General features: G+C 34.6%; 1 protein-coding gene across 2 annotated transcripts in view; it reads right to left on the bottom strand.

The window, feature by feature from the left end:
• Positions 1-270: 270 nt before the first annotated feature.
• LOC138715115 (ubiquitin-protein ligase E3B) overlaps positions 271-20,115 on the bottom strand; it is a 45,762-nt gene continuing 25,917 nt past the window's right edge. The window contains exons 11-17 of one of the 2 annotated variants that reach the window (XM_069847643.1): positions 19,872-20,008; positions 19,345-19,508; positions 16,704-16,966; positions 14,958-15,087; positions 9,783-9,947; positions 6,622-6,733; positions 271-1,230 (exon numbers count right to left, since the gene is read on the bottom strand). In XM_069847643.1, coding sequence (XP_069703744.1) covers positions 1,058-1,230; positions 6,622-6,733; positions 9,783-9,947; positions 14,958-15,087; positions 16,704-16,966; positions 19,345-19,508; positions 19,872-20,008 — 1,144 coding nt within the window. In that variant the 3' untranslated portion in view covers positions 271-1,057. The remainder of the gene's footprint in view (positions 1,231-6,621; positions 6,734-9,782; positions 9,948-14,957; positions 15,088-16,703; positions 16,967-19,344; positions 19,509-19,871; positions 20,009-20,115) is intronic. The other variant, XM_069847644.1, reaches the window with a different exon arrangement.

The raw sequence follows: 20,115 nt of genomic DNA, 5'->3' as shown, positions 1-20,115 counted from the left end.
ATGATGATGATGTCATTTCCTCTCTTGCACTCCCAATATTTAGCAGGTAGACTGGAAAATTGAGTAAAAGAATTTTTTTTTAATTTTGTAACATTATATATCTAAATTGCTTCACTTTAAAATTATCTTCTCTCTATATTTTCTCTTTGCATCAGAATCTGTTTTAGTTATCACCCTCTCTGAGTAATAACATACAGCAGCACAGATGATGATTGACCACGATGGTAGATGTTGATAATAATAGAAATAATAATAATAATAACAACAGTAGAAACAACAATAAACATATATTTTGTAGAATGTCAACTGTTGAAATACACTAGTCACTTGTATTTGTAACACAAGGAGTAATACAGATGGCATTTAGATACTGTATCTACATTCGGACATAGAAATGCACATATCATGTTATACAAAGTCATTTAATTGTATTTTGTAGTAGTTTGTAATGTGCCTAGCAAATTCCAATTACAAAATTGATATGCCCTCTCTGCATTCATCATTTGTATTTAAAATAAAAAAATATGTTTACATCACTTAAAACTATATTCAACATTAGTGAATTTGTTTTGTTTCGATTAAATATTCTCACTTTTTCCAACAATAATTCAATGCTCTGTACATATTCACTGACTATAAATCTTTTCAATGAAAATTAAATTCAGTCATTTTCCTTGGCATTTTTCTTCAATGCAAGCATTTGTTTCTATTATCTATTGCCACAGTGACGTTCGATATTATAACAACTTAGGATGCATACTTCAGCATGGTATAGGGTACACAAAACAATTCCATTAAAAGAAACAAGTGTGGTAATTCTTACGAATTTGGTGTCAGCTCAACAAATTAATATAACAATTTCAGTAATCTAAACTGAATTATAACAAGGATAAATATATTACAACATATAGGTATATAAGAATCAATTACAAAGGAGGTTTACCTGTGACACTAAAATCTCTGAATGTTTACTGTTGGTATATTCAGATAATGAAAACTCACGTCTTTGGGTAGTACTAAAATCTAATTGCCTGCATCATTGTCAGTTCTACAGACGTTACGAGAGTTCGAAACCTGTGTTGCTAGACACAGCATAACGTAGCTTATCACGTAAAGTACTTTTCTTTTGGTAATTGGGAAGTTTTAGAAGGTTGAAACACGTTGATGAAGTCGGTAATCTGTTCTGTGGGTCCTTTTTCCTGATTGTGAAGAACCCGCGTATTACACTTCCTGGAACAACAGAAAAGTGTTTGTAGAATCAGTTCTATCACATATAGTTGATTTGGCAGATCATTTAACTATCCTCAATGTTAATTGTAAGTAAATTTATGTTATCTGCTCCGTCTATAACTTATCTTTTTATTCCATCTTGAGTCTTGCGTACACTACTTTTAACACTTTATTACAGAAGATTGATAAATGGGCAACTTACTAGTGTTATATATTTAAGCATGTGGGCTTACCGTACACTACTTTTAACACTTTATTACAGAAGATTGATAAATGCGCAACTTACTAGTGTTATATATTTAAGCATGTGGGCTTACCGTACACTACTTTTAACACTTTATTACAGAAGATTGATAAATGCGCAACTTACTAGCATTATATATTTAAGCATGTGGGCTTACCGTACACTACTTTTAACACTTTATTACAGAAGATTGATAAATGCGCAACTTACTAGTGTTATATATTTAAGCATGTGGGCTTACCGTACACTACTTTTAACACTTTATTACAGAAGATTGATAAATGCGCAACTTACTAGTGTTATATATTTAAGCATGTAGGCTTACCGTACACTACTTTTAACACTTTATTACAGAAGATTGATAAATGTGCAACTTACTAGTGTTATATAGTTAAGCATGTGGGCTTACCGTACACTACTTTTAACACTTTATTACAGAAGATTGATAAATGCGCAACTTACTAGTGTTATATATTTAAGCATGTGGGCTTACCATACACTACTTTTAACACTTTATTACAGAAGATTGATAAATGCGCAACTTACTAGCATTATACATACTAGGTTCAAAAAGTTCCCGGAATTTGCTATTATCATAGAAACAACGTACCTTAAACACTATTCCACAGTATTCCCTTCAAAATAGTTGCCTTCCGCAACAACACACTTTTGCCAACGCGTGTAGAGTTCCTGGAAGCAGGCTGGAAGCCATTTTGTGAAACCCGTCTTAGTGCTCTCGTCGCGTTTGCGATAACCTCTTCAGCATTGAACCTCCGTCCTTTCAGATGACTTTTCAGACGGGGAAACAGGAAGTAATCAGGTGGTGAGAGATCAGGAGAGTATGGTGGGTGATCCAAAGCAGTTACGTTGTGCCTGGCAAGAAAATTCTTTACAATAATTGCGCGATGAGCAGGTGCATTGTCATGCATAAGGAACCAGTTGTTTTCTACCCACTTTTCTGGACGTTTCCTTCTCACTGCGTCCAGGAGGCGACGGAAGATTTCTACGTACAATGCTTTCGTTACAGTACGACCTTCTGGAATGAACTCATGGTGGATGAGACCCTGAGAGTCGAAGAAAACTTCCAACATAACTTTGCCTTTGGAAGTGTCCCTAGGACATTTTTGCTTCCGAGGAGATGTTTTCGATTTCCACTCAGATGACTGTCGTTTAGGGACTGGGTCGTACAAGTAGTACCAAGTTTCATCACCAGCAATAATTTTGTTTAAGAAATCACCATCTTCATCAGCCATACTGATCATGTCCCCAGCAAGAGTCATTCTTGTTTCTATCTGTTCTGCCGACAACATTTTCGGAACTAACTTCTGAGACACGTAATGCATGTTGAGATGCTTGTGAAGAACATTGTGTACACTTCCGACTGATATTCCGACCTTTGCTGCTATCTCTTTTATGGTTTTACGTCGGTCGTCCCTCACAACATTACGCACACGCTGAGCGATTGCTTCATTTGTTGCAGTTGTTGGTCGGCCGCTGCGTACGTCATCTTTGATGCTATCGCGGCCACCAGAAAAGCGTTTATGCCAGGCATACACTTGAGCCGCTTCGCCATATGCTTCTTCCAACAATCTTAATGTCTCTGCAGGAGTTTTGTGTATCAAAACACAGAACTTGATGTTTGTACGTTGCTCTGTGGACATAATTACAAAATGCGACGAACAAACAAAACACTATGATAAACAATTGCCTACAACTCAAAACCAACTATCGCCATTATCAACACACTTAAAGAAAATGACATCATGAATGTTACCAACAAAACAAATGTATAATATCCCTTGTTATATATTAATACGAAAAATGGTAGTAAAATTCCGGGAACTTTTTGAACCTAGTAGTATATTTAAGCATGTGGGCTTACCATACACTACTTTTAACACTTTATTACAGAAGATTGATAAATGCGCAACTTACTAGTGTTATATATTTAAGCATGTGGGCTTACCGTACACTACTTTTAACACTTTATTACAGAAGATTGATAAATGCGCAACTTACTAGCGTTATATATTTAAGCATGTGGGCTTACTGTACACTACTTTTAACACTTTATTACAGAAGATTGATAAATGCGCAACTTACTAGTGTTATATATTTAAGCATGTGGGCTTACCGTACACTACTTTTAACACTTTATTACAGAAGATAGATAAATGCGCAACTTACTAGCGTTATATATTTAAGCATGTGGGCTTACCGTACACCACTTTTAACACTTTATTACAGAAGATTGATAAATGGGCAACTTACTAGTGTTATATAGTTAAGCATGTGGGCTTACCGTACACTACTTTTAACACTTTATTACAGAAGATTGATAAATGGGCAACTTACTAGTGTTATATATTTAAGCATGTGGGCTTACCGTACACTACTTTTAACACTTTATTACAGAAGATTGATAAATGGGCAACTTACTAGTGTTATATAGTTAAGCATGTGGGCTTACCGTACACTACTTTTAACACTTTATTACAGAAGATTGATAAATGGGCAACTTACTAGTGTTATATACTTAAGCATGTGGGCTTACCATACACTACTTTTAACACTTTATTACAGAAGATTGATAAATGCGCAACTTACTAGTGTTATATATTTAAGCATGTAGGCTTACCGTACACTACTTTTAACACTTTATTACAGAAGATTGATAAATGGGCAACTTACTAGTGTTATATAGTTAAGCATGTGGGCTTACCGTACACTACTTTTAACACTTTATTACAGAAGATTGATAAATGCGCAACTTACTAGTGTTATATATTTAAGCATGTGGGCTTACCATACACTACTTTTAACACTTTATTACAGAAGATTGATAAATGCGCAACTTACTAGCGTTATATATTTAAGCATGTGGGCTTACCATACACTACTTTTAACACTTTATTACAGAAGATTGATAAATGCGCAACTTACTAGTGTTATATATTTAAGCATGTGGGCTTACCGTACACTACTTTTAACACTTTATTACAGAAGATTGATAAATGCGCAACTTACTAGCGTTATATATTTAAGCATGTGGGCTTACCGTACACTACTTTTAACACTTTATTACAGAAGATTGATAAATGGGCAACTTACTAGTGTTATATATTTAAGCATGTGGGCTTACCATACACTACTTTTAACACTTTATTACAGAAGATTGATAAATGCGCAACTTACTAGTGTTATATATTTAAGCATGTAGGCTTACCGTACACTACTTTTAATACTTTATTACAGAAGATTGATAAATGCGCAACTTACTAGTGTTATATATTCAAGCATGTGTGCCGAACAAATAACTAATGCTAACCATACATACAATACGGTAACATAAATACAGACATGGAAATCCTACACATCCAACCCAAAAACCAAAAACTCAACACACTAGAACAATATGAAATATACAGACATACTAAAACACACCCAAATCAAATTCTCAACACACAGATCAATTTCAGAACACATGCACTATTTGACTCCACATTACAACACACAAACACACCCTTACAACAGGCAGCGATATCAAGATGACACTATGATACAGTAAGCTCTGACTATGATGTATATACCAAAACAGCTGTAAGCCCATGTGCTTAAATATATAACACTAGTAAGTTGCCCATCTATCAATCTTCCATCTTTTTATTGTTTAATAACAAGTTAATACTCTTTATGCCATAACTGTGCAATGCTAAATAATAATAATAATAATAATAATAATAATAATAATAATAATAATAATAATAATAATAATAATAATAATAATTGTATATATTTTTTACCAAAAATGATTAATTTTGTTTACTTATATTTTAACCAAGAGACTTTGAGTACTTATTGTCTTTTGTCATGGTTTACAACTTAGTTGTTGGATGTTAAATCCTCAATGAATAGTATCGAGAACATTTTTTAAAACTTGTAATCTCATGGTAATGTCATATATACCAATACTTGTATGTTTAAAACTTGAAACTATTAGAAACCAGATATATTTAAGTGTGTTCAAAAATAACACTAACCTATATATTGGGCTGAAGATGCTGTAAAGGTGAAAACGTTTGTCTCCCTTCTCCTCCAATAGCATTGCAATTATTATGTCATAAAGTGTATTAATTTGTTATTAAACAATAAAAAGATAAGTTATAGCCGGAACAGGTAACATAAATTTATTTACAATTAACATAGTGACTTATCGCAATAATATATCAATAAAAAAAATTCCTCAATGTGTTAAAGGGTTGATTTTACTAGTCTTTTCACGTTATACCTCTTTAATAAATAAAATTATTTCCCCATCTAAATGAATATGAATGTACTGGTCCCCTTTCTTCCAGCATCAAGTTTAGAAACTGGATAAGAATGGCTAATGGCTCCATATTGTCCGTCAATTATTATTACTGTTCTTGAAATATTGACGAGTATGGAAAATGTTTTTTTTTTACTTGGTTATTTAACGACGCTGTATCAACTACGAGGTTATTTAACGTCAATGGAATTGGTGATATCGCGATGATACTTGGCGAGATGAGGCCGAGGATTCGCCTTAGATTACCTGACATTTGCCTTACGGTTGAAGAAAACCTCGGAAAAACCCAACCAGGTAATCAGCACAAGTGGGAATCGAACCCATACTCGAGCACAACTCCGGATCGGCAGGCAAGCACCTTAGCCGACTGAGCTACGTTGGTGGCGGAAATGGTTTTAGGTCTCACTTTTGATGAAGAAAAACATCAAATATCCCTCACTGTGGTAAGAGATGGTAATGTGCTTGTTGCATCCAATGCAACTCTGAAGATCAAGTATCACCAGCATAATACCCTTTCCCTTTCCTCAACAGATCTTAAGAAAGTGGATGAGCTGAGAGAAGTTGGTACATCCATTGGGAGCTGGTTCTCAAGAATGGATAGGGCACTCATATTCAGAGAGTAAAATCTGAAGTCCATGATCAGGGTAACAGGAACAAAGACTTCCAACAGTCATATATGGTAATGACAATCTTGCTGTATGAAGTTTGTAGTTAAGAGTAATGTTACAACACTACTTATAAAATTATTACGTAAGTTAAATGTTTTGCTAAAGTAAAGAATAGCTTCGAGTTTCAGTATATTTGGAAGTTATGTTCTTACCTATAGTATCACCAGTATCTTCATCATCTCCTACTTCAACACAGCGAATTGAAAATGGTGGTTCCAAATGAGCAAACCCCAACAGAGGAGGTTTCGAACAGCTCGTCACGAACTGAAACAAATAACTTTGTGGAATATGCACACAAAAAATATCTTATTCAAAACTAAACTCAAAACAGATTATTTCTACACGAAAAATTACAAATTTTATAAACGGTACAAGAGAATTTCAGTAGTTTTAGACATTTGGTTTCCATTTTCTAAGGAATCAATGCAGAATCTATAAAGATAACCATGTATGAGAGATAGTTACATAGGAATTAATCACTGGTATGGTCAGCATGTAGCCTATTTCATTTTTGAACATCAGAAGACAAACACATTCCACAGCACTGATATGTTTCGGAATGTATGTTGTGCCTGATATTACATCCCTCTGGAGTGGAAGTGGGAAACGGGACATGGACAAAAGAACAGGTACTTAATGATAGTTTACCACGGGTATTTATGTAAAAGACAATTTTTGTTCTGCAGTAGATGACTAAAATTAGAATTGTGTATGTACAGTAGTGACAAAAAAACCGGGCTGACCCTTGTAGCTGATTTCAGAGCCTTGTTCACAGTGACAGCACGATAGACTGGTAACTAAGACTTTCATGGTTCGAATCCTGCCTGTGAAGGAAACTTTTTTTTGTTCCTTATTCAAATTTATTCTCAATACTTTTCGATTGCAGCGATATTTTACTACTTAATTAACTTATTATTCCCAGAACATGAATTTTACCAGCTTATTTTCTAATGGCTTTCGAAATGGGCTACGTCAGCAGTCGAAACTACAACAATTTCAATAGATTACTCGCTATCTTGTGAATGCAGGCATGGCATGCGCAGTGACTCATTTCGGGGACTTTGATTATTCCCTCAGTCTGGTTCTTTTTTTTTTTTTTTGCCATTACTGTACATTTTATGAGTAACCTGGCACTCCATAAAAAAGAAGTTTTACAGAACATAAAAACGCCTTTTTTCGAATTTTGTGCATATTTTTTCATTATTCACAAAAATAAGATCCTAACACACAATGCTGGAATATTCTTCGTGATCACTGTTGTAAATGATATTGAGCAGGAACACAGTTCTGTCCAATTTTCTCCAAACAACAATGTGTAAACGTGGAAATGCAGTGTACTATTATGGAATTACAATGACTAAAATAGCTTTACTGAGTGCCATTTGAGCATTACTGAATCAGTGGATGCAAGACTCTCATGCTTTTACTGGTAATACAAATGAACAGGAAATGGTGATCAATTCATTATGGAGAAATCCATTGAAAAACAGATTCTAAAACATTTACAGAATAATTTAAATCATATTTTATTGTATTTTCTGCTTACACACATCATAAACACAATAAACACGTGGGTGGTTCAATTTGATGTGTACTTCATTCTTTCGTCCGATTAAAATTATATTTAGTCATAAATCTACGCAGTCTTAATCAATTACACAAGCTTTTGTTTTTCCATAGAGGGTAAAAAAAAAAACATGGAAGAAATCTGTATCTCGAAAACTGTTGCAAAAGTGATTATCATAGTTACTCAGTGCAGAAGGAACTGGTGGTGTTAATATTTATATCAGACTTCTAACACAGTTCTAGGGCAACTTTTGTCTTTTTGGTAGTCTTCGAGTGCTGCAAATCATTTAAAGATGGGCGCACTATATAGAGTGATTCAGTGAATATGTTACAAACTCTTAGGGATGATAGAGGAGACAATAATAATTATGAACAACTTTCATATAGGAACCTACATTCGAAAACGTTCTGTTTGGTAATTACAAATCTAGATATGTTAGTGTAACCAGCTAGAAACAAACCCAAGGCCATCCTTTTAAAGTTTTGTTGCAGATGACCGTGATGATGGGATTTTTCTCGTTGCTGAACTTTCAGATAGCCTGGAGATTCATTAGCCTATCAAATTAAGAAACCGGATCTTTCCCAGAGATAAAAAGCAGTTGGAGAGAGATGGCGACCCACCACCTAATTCTAGTGCTGAGGGCAAGAAAGCATGGGGCTCTATCTCCATGCCCCCCAAGTGCCTCCATGTAAAGGGGTACCTTTACCTTTTACATATTAAATGATTTCATTTATTCATGTATTTTGAATAATGGTTCAAGAAAATAATCTATAAATATAAATATCACTAGCAACATGATAAAATAACCACATTTTTTCACTTGTTATTTAACGACGCTATATCAACTATTAGGTTGGTGATTGCGAGATGATATTTGGCGAGATGAGGCCGAGGATTCACCTTAGATTATCTGATATTCGCCTTATGGTTTGAGAAAACTTCGGAAAAAACCCAACCAGGTAATCAGCCCAAGAGAGAATCGAACCCACGCCCAAGCACAACTCCGGATAGGCAGACAAGTCCCTATGCTGGTGGTTACCAAATTGTTGCAAAACGTCTAAAACATATGATGACAAATTACATTTTATCATATCAACACTGAAGTTCAGTTACTTCCTACCTGTGCAACTTGACTGCATTACGAATTACGTCATTATGTTAATTCTACAAATTAGGTGGCAACAGTTGGTACGTTTTTTGTTTAACACAGTGTAATCTGTGCTTTTCAGTGCAATTGATGATAGCGAGATAATATTTGGCGAGTAGGGTCTTAGTATTTGCTATGGTATTATTTGACATTCGTCTTATGGTTGGGGAAAATCTCTGAAAAAAATCTACCAGATAATCAGCCCACGTGGGATTCGAACCCATACCTGTGCTTGAGCATAGCCTCAGGCCTCAAATCCAACTCATTAACATCTGGGCAATACTAGTGGCTATTTTACACTCTTATTAGATTAAATTTCTCTTTTGAGAAGGTTAGGTTTGCTCTTTGTTCCTCTGTGCAGCAATCCTCTTAACAGCCTTAATATTAATTATTTTTTGCACGCAATCATTATATCTATGTCATCTATATGACACTGTTGCGTACATTTCTATGTACACAGAGAATCACTATCCACACATTAAGTATTCAGGTACAGCAATATTACATAAACATGATACATGCCATCATGTGGAGTGAAAAACCATACTGCCATTATCTATATTAATTACGTATTTGAGGTATTTTCCCAAACGACTTACCTTAAGAAACAGCCTTCGCTCCTCATCACTAAAATCCTTATCAAGGATGTCCCAGAGCCAGCACACAACACGGTGAGAATCATGGAAGCCTCCGTAGTAATGTGTGTGTCTACGTAAATCCCTGAGGTCCAGTGGCACATTATCTCCAGAAATTAACCGCTGCAACTAAATAATTCAATTCACATACAAGTGAAACTCTGATCAAGTTAACTGTTTATAAATTCGTCAAGCTGAAAATAGAGAACAGCTATGAATATACTTCTAATATGGATCTCTTCTATTGGTTTAATCTTCAAGAACTTTCAGACAAAAGTGTGTACATACATGGAGCAGTAACTAATGAGTGAGCCCTAAATTTTGAATAATTATTTGATAATCATGGAGTTCACTTACATTTAATACAAACAGTTAATATACACAGATGTAACGAAACTAAATATTAAGCTTTGCTTGCATTACCTCTATCATATGAATTAAAAAGCAATTTATTTCCAAAACACTGACTTGATATTCCGACATTACAAAATACTGGTACTGCACGATGTCCTTGGAACAAACAAGGTTTAAAGCTCGATAGATGAATAAATCCATGCAGTTGATGCGTGTTATCTTGAGTATACGTTTGTAAAACGATTAATTACTGAAAAGAATGGATAACAAAGATAAAAAGGTACTTATTACATTTCCACGAATCTTGTTCAAAAGCTGTTACAACTCGAAAAATGAAAGTGCACAATAATCATACAATCACGAAACACATACTTTTAATGAATTATAAGATGAAAAATAGAAAATGACATAAGAATCACACAATCATGAAACAATGATTTTTATCAAATTACAAAGTGACTAGAAATTGCACATCACATGACACAGTGTTCTTTAAGATCTCTCATAGGTATAGGCTCAACTCACACGGATCACAACTTTGCGATTATTTTGCAGTTTGTGTGTGGTTGTGCTGTCGGCGGACTTCTTTTTTGTGGTCGCTTGAAGTCCATATCAGCCACAGACAACAATACCGCAAGCTTGGTATTTGCCAAGAAAACGTCTATCGTTTCCAAGGATAAGGTGTAAAACCGTCTGTCGTTTCCAAGGATATGGTGTTGGTGGCTAGTGGTTGGGATGTGGTCGGCATGTCGCACGTGTGGGTTGCACTCGACCACCGACAGCGACAATTCTGCAGTTGTGCTGTGGGTGATACCAATGTCTCACAACCATAGACGTCGACAATGACTTCAGAGGCGGCTTTTCAGGTGAACCAAGTGAAGCACAACTTCACCATAGAATTTAAAAAAATTGAAAAATTCACTTTACTTCTACTATACTTCACAATACGATTATTTTATGACATTTATGTTTAATGTACATTCACAAATCACGCCGCACTGAAGAATTAACGAATATAGCGCGGTGAATCCACTTTTTGCATTGCGACTTTCTATTTCGCTTGCTATGGTTACCGTATCAACAAGACTCCGATACGTTTAAGTTCTGCGCCGGTGAAGTGAGCTCGATTTTCCTCCTGTTAGTGTTTCACTCAGCTAAGGTTACCATGGCAACAAGGCTACACTCCTCACCCCGCAACAACAGTTAGTATCGTGACTTTGGTCAGACGTGAAATAGTAGAAGAGACGAATTCACAACGTTCTGCCAATCAACGACAAAGGGATTAATCAGGGTAGCCACCTCTAACAATGAACATTACAGAAATTTAAAAGCGTAAAATTAATTTCGCCCATGGAAAAGTTATACTAAATGAATATATATGTAATTTTTTTAACTGTTTTGCTGAAGAAGCAAGCACGAGTCATGCGAAAAGTGGAAATATAATGTAAGAGGAATTGAAAAAAACATGGTTATGGTGTTAGCGTTGTAGGTACTACTTTAGCCTATATACAAAGTTAAATTTTTCCGCGGTTTCCTAAGCGAATGTGCATAAAGATCGCATTGTATGCATTGTAATTATTTTCTCCACTGTTCTTATTACATTAATTTATTAGGACTATTTTAAATAATAAAGACTAATATTTGTTCATAAAATCAGTGTGTTTTAGGGATTCGGGTTGTTTATTAACAAATTTGTCCGCAGAAAGAAGTTTTTCTTCCATGAATCGCATTAAGAACTATTTGCGTAGTTGCATGTCACAACAAAGACTTTCGTCAATCACAAATATTTCCATGCAGAAGCAAATTATTGTGCACAAATTATGAAAAAATCAGCCTTTCCACAACGATGTTACTGATAAATTCGCTGCTATGAACAGAAGGATTCAATTTGTCTTCAAAAATTGGTATGATTATTTATTACCATTAATTTATTATTATCATTATTATTATTATTATTATTATTATTATTATTATTATTATTATTATTATTATCGTCATCATCATCAATGTCATGTATTTTAAATATACCGGTATTTAATATACTTAAGCCTTTACATGATTTTTGTTATAACATTAGAAGTCGACCTAACACTGCTTCACGCACACGTCACGAGCCGCCACTGGAATTAGCATCATCTGTTTCCATGTAATTCAATACTAATTCCTGGCCAACCACAGCACAACCACACATAACTGCAAAATAATCGTAAAGTTGTCGGCCGTGTGAGTTGAGCCATAAATTCAATATAAAAATGGTACATCTTGATTACACAACTTTTAAAACTGTATCATTGAGAATATAATTTATGGTGATCACTGATTACTTTCACGTGTTAATTATTGTAAACTAGGTATTTATAAAATCAGTTCAATATTAACACATGGAAGAGAAAAAGTGGTCATTCCACATACAGTACATATTATTTTAAAGGAATTTAAAGGTATACAATCTACCATAAAACAACTTGTTTATTTATGCACTCACAACAAAAAATGGTACGAATACGATTTTAAATTTCATATTTTAGTATAACATGAATATCTTGAGATGTAGGAACAGGCTCAATTGGACCTAAATCTAAATAGTTCATGATGATGATGATGATGATGATGATGATGATGATGATGATGATTATTACGATATGATGATGATGGTGAATATCTTAATGTCTTAATAAATAAAATTATATGATCAAGTATTACGACGATTTGCATTATGAAGAGATTCCAAGTATTTTTAAGGGGTGGCAAGAAACAGTTTTTTATTAAACAATTTAAAGAAATCAACAAATGCATAAAGAACGAACAAATACTTTTGTTAGGTTGAACAATTACGTAAAAATGTTAACTTTAGTAAAAGCCATTCCATTAATAACACAGACTAAAGAGTGACAGAGGATTCATCATATCACTATAATTACGTGAAACATTTATGCTGTTCAAGATTAATATTGTGAGCATGGTTGCGACTGTAAGGATATTTGGGATTTGATAGAACATTTTGGTATTTCTTTTTCATTTCTGTCTTTATACTCCCCATAGTTTAATTTAACAAGGATGAGTCTTCTCGTTAATAAGGCCGCGTCTCAAAGCTCAAGTCAACTTCACACTAGTGACTAGCAACTAGCTGGCTAATAAACTACACACTAGAGAGTTTTGAACATATATGCTTGACTCACAGCCTTCATAGACTATTTTTTTAAAACTATGACATCACAGTGCAGCACTGAATTAAGAAGGCAGTGTCATAATGTACTTTCATTACGAGCTATGTGGAAAAGATAAGGCCCTAAAATATTACAATATTTAAAAAACGTAAAGAAGGTACTGGAGTACCAATGTCAATGTTGAAGGTTAACATACTGTTCTACATTTTACTTCCGAAGCATCTTCAGATTTCATAGTTCCAATTCCTGATGAGGCATCCATGTTTGTTTAGTGTACAAGTCATCAATCAAGCAAGAATTTTCGTTTACTAGCTACTACAGACTTGATTGCTATGCACTATGTAGCTTTGAATCATGACATCTGAGGTCACAGCCGGCTATTTAGTCAACTATCTACTTCACTTCAGCTGTAAATGTAGCTTTGAGACACTTCATGTTGCTTCCCCATTCCATGAGGCCTAGTCTCGAGGCAACAATGTAATTGAGAGTCGAAATGAAACGAACATCAATATGACGCCAACGAGTTGTTTGAAATTATTATAATGAATAATAAACAGGCCTAATATTGACGGCTCAATTCAAAAAGGAAACAACTAAAAATTTAAAGCTTTGAGAAACCTATATATATATATATATTTTTATATTTTTTTTCCTCTCTTTCATCGTTTGAGAAAAATGCATTTTAAAGATTTATGTTGCTTTGAAAAACCAAAAGATCATTGAAATCACTCCAAATTCTTTAATGATGTTTTATATATACTGTAAGTTTCAAATTAGAATGTGTTAATAGAATTTTCATAACAACATGAAGCTTTAAAATTCAGGTTTCACAAAACTTTAAATTTCCAATTGTTTTCGTGGGCCGTTGATATGTCATTACAAAGTTGAATTCATTTGGAAACTAATACTACAGTTAAGTACGTACTTTAGAATTAGACTATCTTAAATTAACTATTCCCCGCATTTATTAATTACCCCGCATTTGTGTACGAATAATAATCAATTAATTATGAAGTCACATTCATTTCTTCCCTCTTTATATTTTATGATGGTTGGCTGGATTCGAAACTACTTCGTTTTAAGCACATCATAATTTCAATCATTCAAGATCTATTGTAATTGATATGTCATCGTATTGACAGAAAGTGTGACCATATTTCTCGAATGTCAAGCACATAAACATTTCACGTTAAAATTAGTTTTCAAATTTAAATATACAGACTTCAACAATCGAGATACTTGTGGACATTTCAAAACTCAATGAGTACAGACCGCACCAGAAACTGAAAAAATATGCTATTAACTGCACACTTTTATTTCATTAGTCTACAGCAATGTGCTGCACATTTCTACAAGATAGTTTGCAGCAGAAACGTTCCAATGTACATATACAACAAAATAAAAGAGTTATGCTTACAAGAAGACACACACAGATTACTATATGCTGTTCCATAGAATTTCTGTAACCTCTTGTAACTTCTTTTGTAATCTGTGAAAATGCAAGTAAATAAATAATTCTCTTCCTAAGTAAGTCTATTCATGGCCGCAATAATACAATTTAAAAATACTGACAATGTCACAACTTTTCAAAGTGAATAGATAATCACTGTGCACTTACTTCAGGTGTCGAAAACAGAGAAAGCCATTCTGGATTGATGAGTGAACGAAAGCCTCTGATAAAGGCAGCAGTCTGGTCTTTAATTTGTGTATGCATTCGGAAGTGCGCCATCAGATGAATGTAGTTAATTCTGTTGAGAATCAAACACGGTTAGTAATAAACACTTAACACATACAGTCTTAGAAAAAAGTTTTGTCGCACATATACTTTATAAGCTCCAGAAAGGAGGCAGTGCGCATGAGCAGACATACAGCGAAAAAAACTAATTTTATTACCTCAATTAGTTCTTCTCTTGTGAACCAGGTCGCTCGTCCTCTGGTCATGCGCACTGCCTCCTTTCTGGGACTTATAAAGTATCTGTGCGACAAAACTTTTTTCTACACCTTCACTTTTAATAATAATAATAATTTATTTATACTGGCAGAGTTAAGACCATAGGGCCTTCTCTTATACTCTACCAGGTCACAAAGTGTACAAGCAGTGAAAATTTAACAAAAAGTTAAAGAACAGAATACTAACATATTACAAAAAAAAAAATAATAGTAATAGCTTAACAAAATCGACACTAAACAACATGAAAATAATACCATAATAGAAAAAAGAAAGTAAAATACATTGGAATATAGCAAAAGCAACTCATTTAGTACAAATGGTTAATATGGAAAACATAAGAAAGAATATAACAAAATGGAATGTAATAAAATAATACTAAAAAAGAAGAAAAGAAATACGAAAATTAAATAAAATTCACAATAAAAAGAGTATGATAATAAATTCATCTGGTGATCGAGAGAACAAAACGGGGAAAAGAAGGAAAAGAAATTTATATATTTTTACAAAACTATCGCAGAGAAAAGGGCTTATAATTGAAAGAAAACTGAATTGAGAAAGTGCAATTTTAGTTTATTTTTTGAAACTAGACAATGTCCGACAGTCTCTGACATGTTGTGGTAGAGAGTTCCAGAGATGAGCTGCAGAGACAGTGAAAGATAAAGAGTAGAAGGATGTTCTGTGTTTAGGAATGGAGTTGATAAGGTGTTGTGAGTGAGTATTTATTTTGTGATATGAGGACAATGTTGAAAACGAGAAGCTAAGTAGCTAGGGTTAGAGTCCTGAAGAATATTGAAGAGTAAATTGAGAGAGTGAATAGTTCTTCACTCTTTGAGGTGAAGGTGTAATATGGTCAGATCTATGGACACACGCATTATGAACACGCTGTAGTATGTCTGTGAGTCTCATGTTAAGGTCTCACTAGAGAAAATATTCTGACACTGCAAAAATCGATTTCGATATTTTCCACGGAAATGTACGTTTTCAAAGTATTAGTTTTTCACGTTGGTAACCAGGTTCGAATCCTGGTGGGTTCAAGAAGAAATTGTTTTGGACAAAAAAAAAAGTAGGCCTACTTGGTGGTAGGTTTTAGTGGGTTATTCCCGTTTCCCCTCTCGGTATTCCAACATTACTCCATTAATCACTATCATGTGGTATGATGTAGTTTTACCTCCCAGGTTGCACCAAGGATAAGGCCTAAGGCAGCAATATGAACTACAGCTCTTTGGCGCATCATTCATAGATGGAAACACTTGGGTGAATGATGCAAAGTCAAATATCTGCCACTCGATAAAAAAAACTATAAATGATAACATTCACAATATGATAAGGAACTGAATTGTTTCGAACATCAATAATAGGAAAACCTGTGTCATCTTCGTACATTACTTTTTTTTCTTCTCATGTAGCACTTACTTGTTCTCATTGGTGACAGGCACTGCCTTCCCTCCAGGTACAAGTTCGTGTGTGATTAGTCTTCCCAGGCAGTCCTCATCCACAGAGAACGTGAGATCCAAGTCTTGCACATCTCCTTCATGATGCTTTATGAACGTTAGACTTCGATACAGCTCTCGGTCAAGGGATGGCAGTTCATCCATAGAGCTGTACAAAGCCTGATGTTGTTGGCCCAGCAACTGACTCAAGAAGAATGACGCAAACGGAACATCGACAACGATACCCTGGAAAAAATGTCCAATATTGCATTCACAACTGATCTGATACAAACTCCCAGGATAATGTAATTCCTTTATATTGTGACAGCCACGTCGAGTCGATTACGCGTCTTGCAAAAGGGAGAGACGAGACGCGCGGAGAGAGAGAGGAAGGCCAGAGTCAGTGAGCACTGGAGGGGATGGACATAAGGGGAACGTCTGCCTACCTGAAAGGGTAGACGACGGCAGAGAGGGGGAAGTAAAGCAACTGCGACTGAGGGGAGAAATCCAGAGAAGTCTCAGGAAGTGCCATCCTCTCGGCATCTGTAGAAATTTCGAGCATCATACTTTCTGGAAACCATGGTTTAGTGATAAATAGGAGACGCGAAGAAGGAGCCAGCCAGTTGTTGTTGTTGTTGGTATTGGACAGCGAGTTCAGCTTGTGAATCAAGAGTGCCCAGGAGTCTAGGGTTCGACACGCGAGTGAACTTGAGCAGCGCCCAGGCGGAAGCAACGCAGTTGGAAGTCTGGAGTTCGAATGCAGTGGACTGTTTCTGGAAGTCTTGGGTTCGATATACTGTGAACTTGAGTGAATGAGCTAGAAGAACTAGCCAAGGCAACGAACTGTGAACTGAAACTGACAGTTTTGTTTCGTAAATAGTGCTTTGTGAACATTAGTTGAGATTAGCAGTACATTGTTGTTCTCGATAATCCAAGTAAATTGTCATTGTCGTCTGTGGAGTGCAATAACGAATACTGTGTTGCTGTGTGGAGTGAAATACCCATTGTTGACGGGAGTGTTAATATAGAAAGCCATTATTGTTGTGACAATAAAAGTTACATTATTGTTTGAATTAAAAGTTACAATATTTTAGGATATCTTATGGTGCCAAAGTTGAGGGCTTGTCTCCTGGGTAGAAGTGAGAATGATTTTTCAGAGAAAATTGACAGTTTTTTCTTTCAATGCCACACATATTGGCATGCAGCCATTTGCGCCTCTGCCTACTTTTTTGGCGATTCTGTTCGCAGTCAAACATACTGACCACTACTCCAAAGTGGTGGACGCATTTGATTACCTATGAAATACTCGTGCTTTTAATATTATAATAGAATACTGAGAAACATTTTCAAAACTTTATCTTTAAAAAACTGTAAGCCTAACTAACAATGTTTTGGATATTTTTAAAAGTAAAAATTAGTATATCTCTTCTTGAACACAAACAATTCAATTAACAAGTATTACAGCAAACAAGAGTCTCATATGCAGAGACAGATGAAGATAAGATTTTGAATGACAATAACAACAATGACAGCTATCACTGCACTGCCACAGTTGGTATAATTATTATTTATTCCATTTACACTTATTGGTACAGATCCCTCAAATTCAATTTGGGTCACTAATTTACAACATTTTTTGTTACGACACATCCAGAACTATAAAACACATGTCTCTTACAATACACACCAATATAACAACAACAATAATGACAATTATAACAACGACGACGACGACGACGAGGATGATGATGATGATGATGATGATGATAAAGAGTGATTTTGATTGCCTTTGAAATTATTCCTACTACAGGAAGGGAAATGAGTACCTAATAAATTAATATTTTTCGTGACTTGTTTATATGAATTTCAGGTTTTCTAACAACTACATTCACTAATGTCTTAATTTGCTGTTCACTTGTTAACTCTAGATTACCAATCATTCGTCTGACAACACAGGCAAATTTAAGGTGTTTCTGATTGCATGAAACCATGCCAGTTTTAATATCATCAGTCAACACAAAAAGGATGTCGCTGTGATGATTGTCGAAATTGACTGAATTTTTAGCAAGATATAATGCAGCATCGTTCGACATATGAGTAGGTAGTGCAAATTTACCACATTATTAACAAATCAAAATCCTGAATATGAACCGAAATATGAAATTTCACGCACTATTGATAGGATGATAAACAATTTGCCTATTTGTGCCACAATTTTGCGTAGAAATACTCTATACTTTTGTTGTCACTGCTCACAGACTTTCCTATACACAGGTCGTCTTTATCTCTTACTTCACACAAAAACAGATTTCTCTCTATTAGAGCCACAAAGTTTGAAACTGTACAACAACTACCAGATAGGGTACTATACTTTTGGCGATATTCTCTTGTATGAATTACAATTGCTATAAAGTGTACCAGTATTTTGTGGTGGAAAAACGTGAACATTACAACCAGAAAAGCTCCTTCTGCAGCAGACATGATTTACAAATTAAATAGATATGTATAATTATAATTATGGAATATTTATAAATCTTTACGTTGAAGTATTGCAATATTAAAACAAGAGAATATGTAGCTAAATGAACAAGATTACCAACAAAAACTCTGTAACAATGACTTACCTCATACACAGCTTTCCCAAGCATTCGCCCAACAAATTCGAAAAGTTGCAAATGATTATCTTGCATGTACGAAGTAGGTGAAGGATAAAGTCTTTCTTCACCTGTTACCCGAAATAAATTTAAAGAAGGATCAAATACTCTTTTTATTGTCTCTTCCAGGAATTCTGAAACAAAAGAAATTCTTGTAAACAAAGCTAGCCATAATGTCATATTTTAAGAATGTGTAATGAAATTTGCTTCCATTATTGTAATACTCGTGATTATTCTGAAATTATGTTCAATTAAAAGACCAAAATCCTGTAAACTTTCACATTAAAACAAATTCCATCTAATATGTTTAAATTTCTGTGTATTCTAAGATAAAGTAGTATAGGCTTACACTTTTTTACATCAATACATTGTCTTTGTCGTGTTATAATAATAATTCAGTAACAACAAGAAAGCCGAATTATGAATAAAAATGGTTTAAAATGTTTTCTATAAAAATATAACGCATATAATTAAGTTTTAACTGTACACGAATTCACCTTTAAAAACTCCGTCCTGATCAATTCCTGCCTCGTCTAGACCCTGTTCATTGATAAACCTTACTCTGATGACACCTTTCAGAGCTTGGGGAGGAAGAAGTGCAAGTTGTCTGTATCCATCCTCCACAATGCGGCACCTGTACAAAACATACACTGCCATTACTCACATGCTGGTAAATCTCACATTTCTTCACTGGCACTATAACAAATTGTTGGAAAGAATCAGTGATCACTGAAATGTAAG

This window comes from Periplaneta americana, chromosome 15 (assembly GCF_040183065.1).
Source record: "Periplaneta americana isolate PAMFEO1 chromosome 15, P.americana_PAMFEO1_priV1, whole genome shotgun sequence".
Classification (NCBI taxonomy): Eukaryota; Metazoa; Arthropoda; class Insecta; order Blattodea; family Blattidae; genus Periplaneta; species Periplaneta americana.
This window is presented reverse-complemented; position numbering and strand designations above follow the sequence as displayed.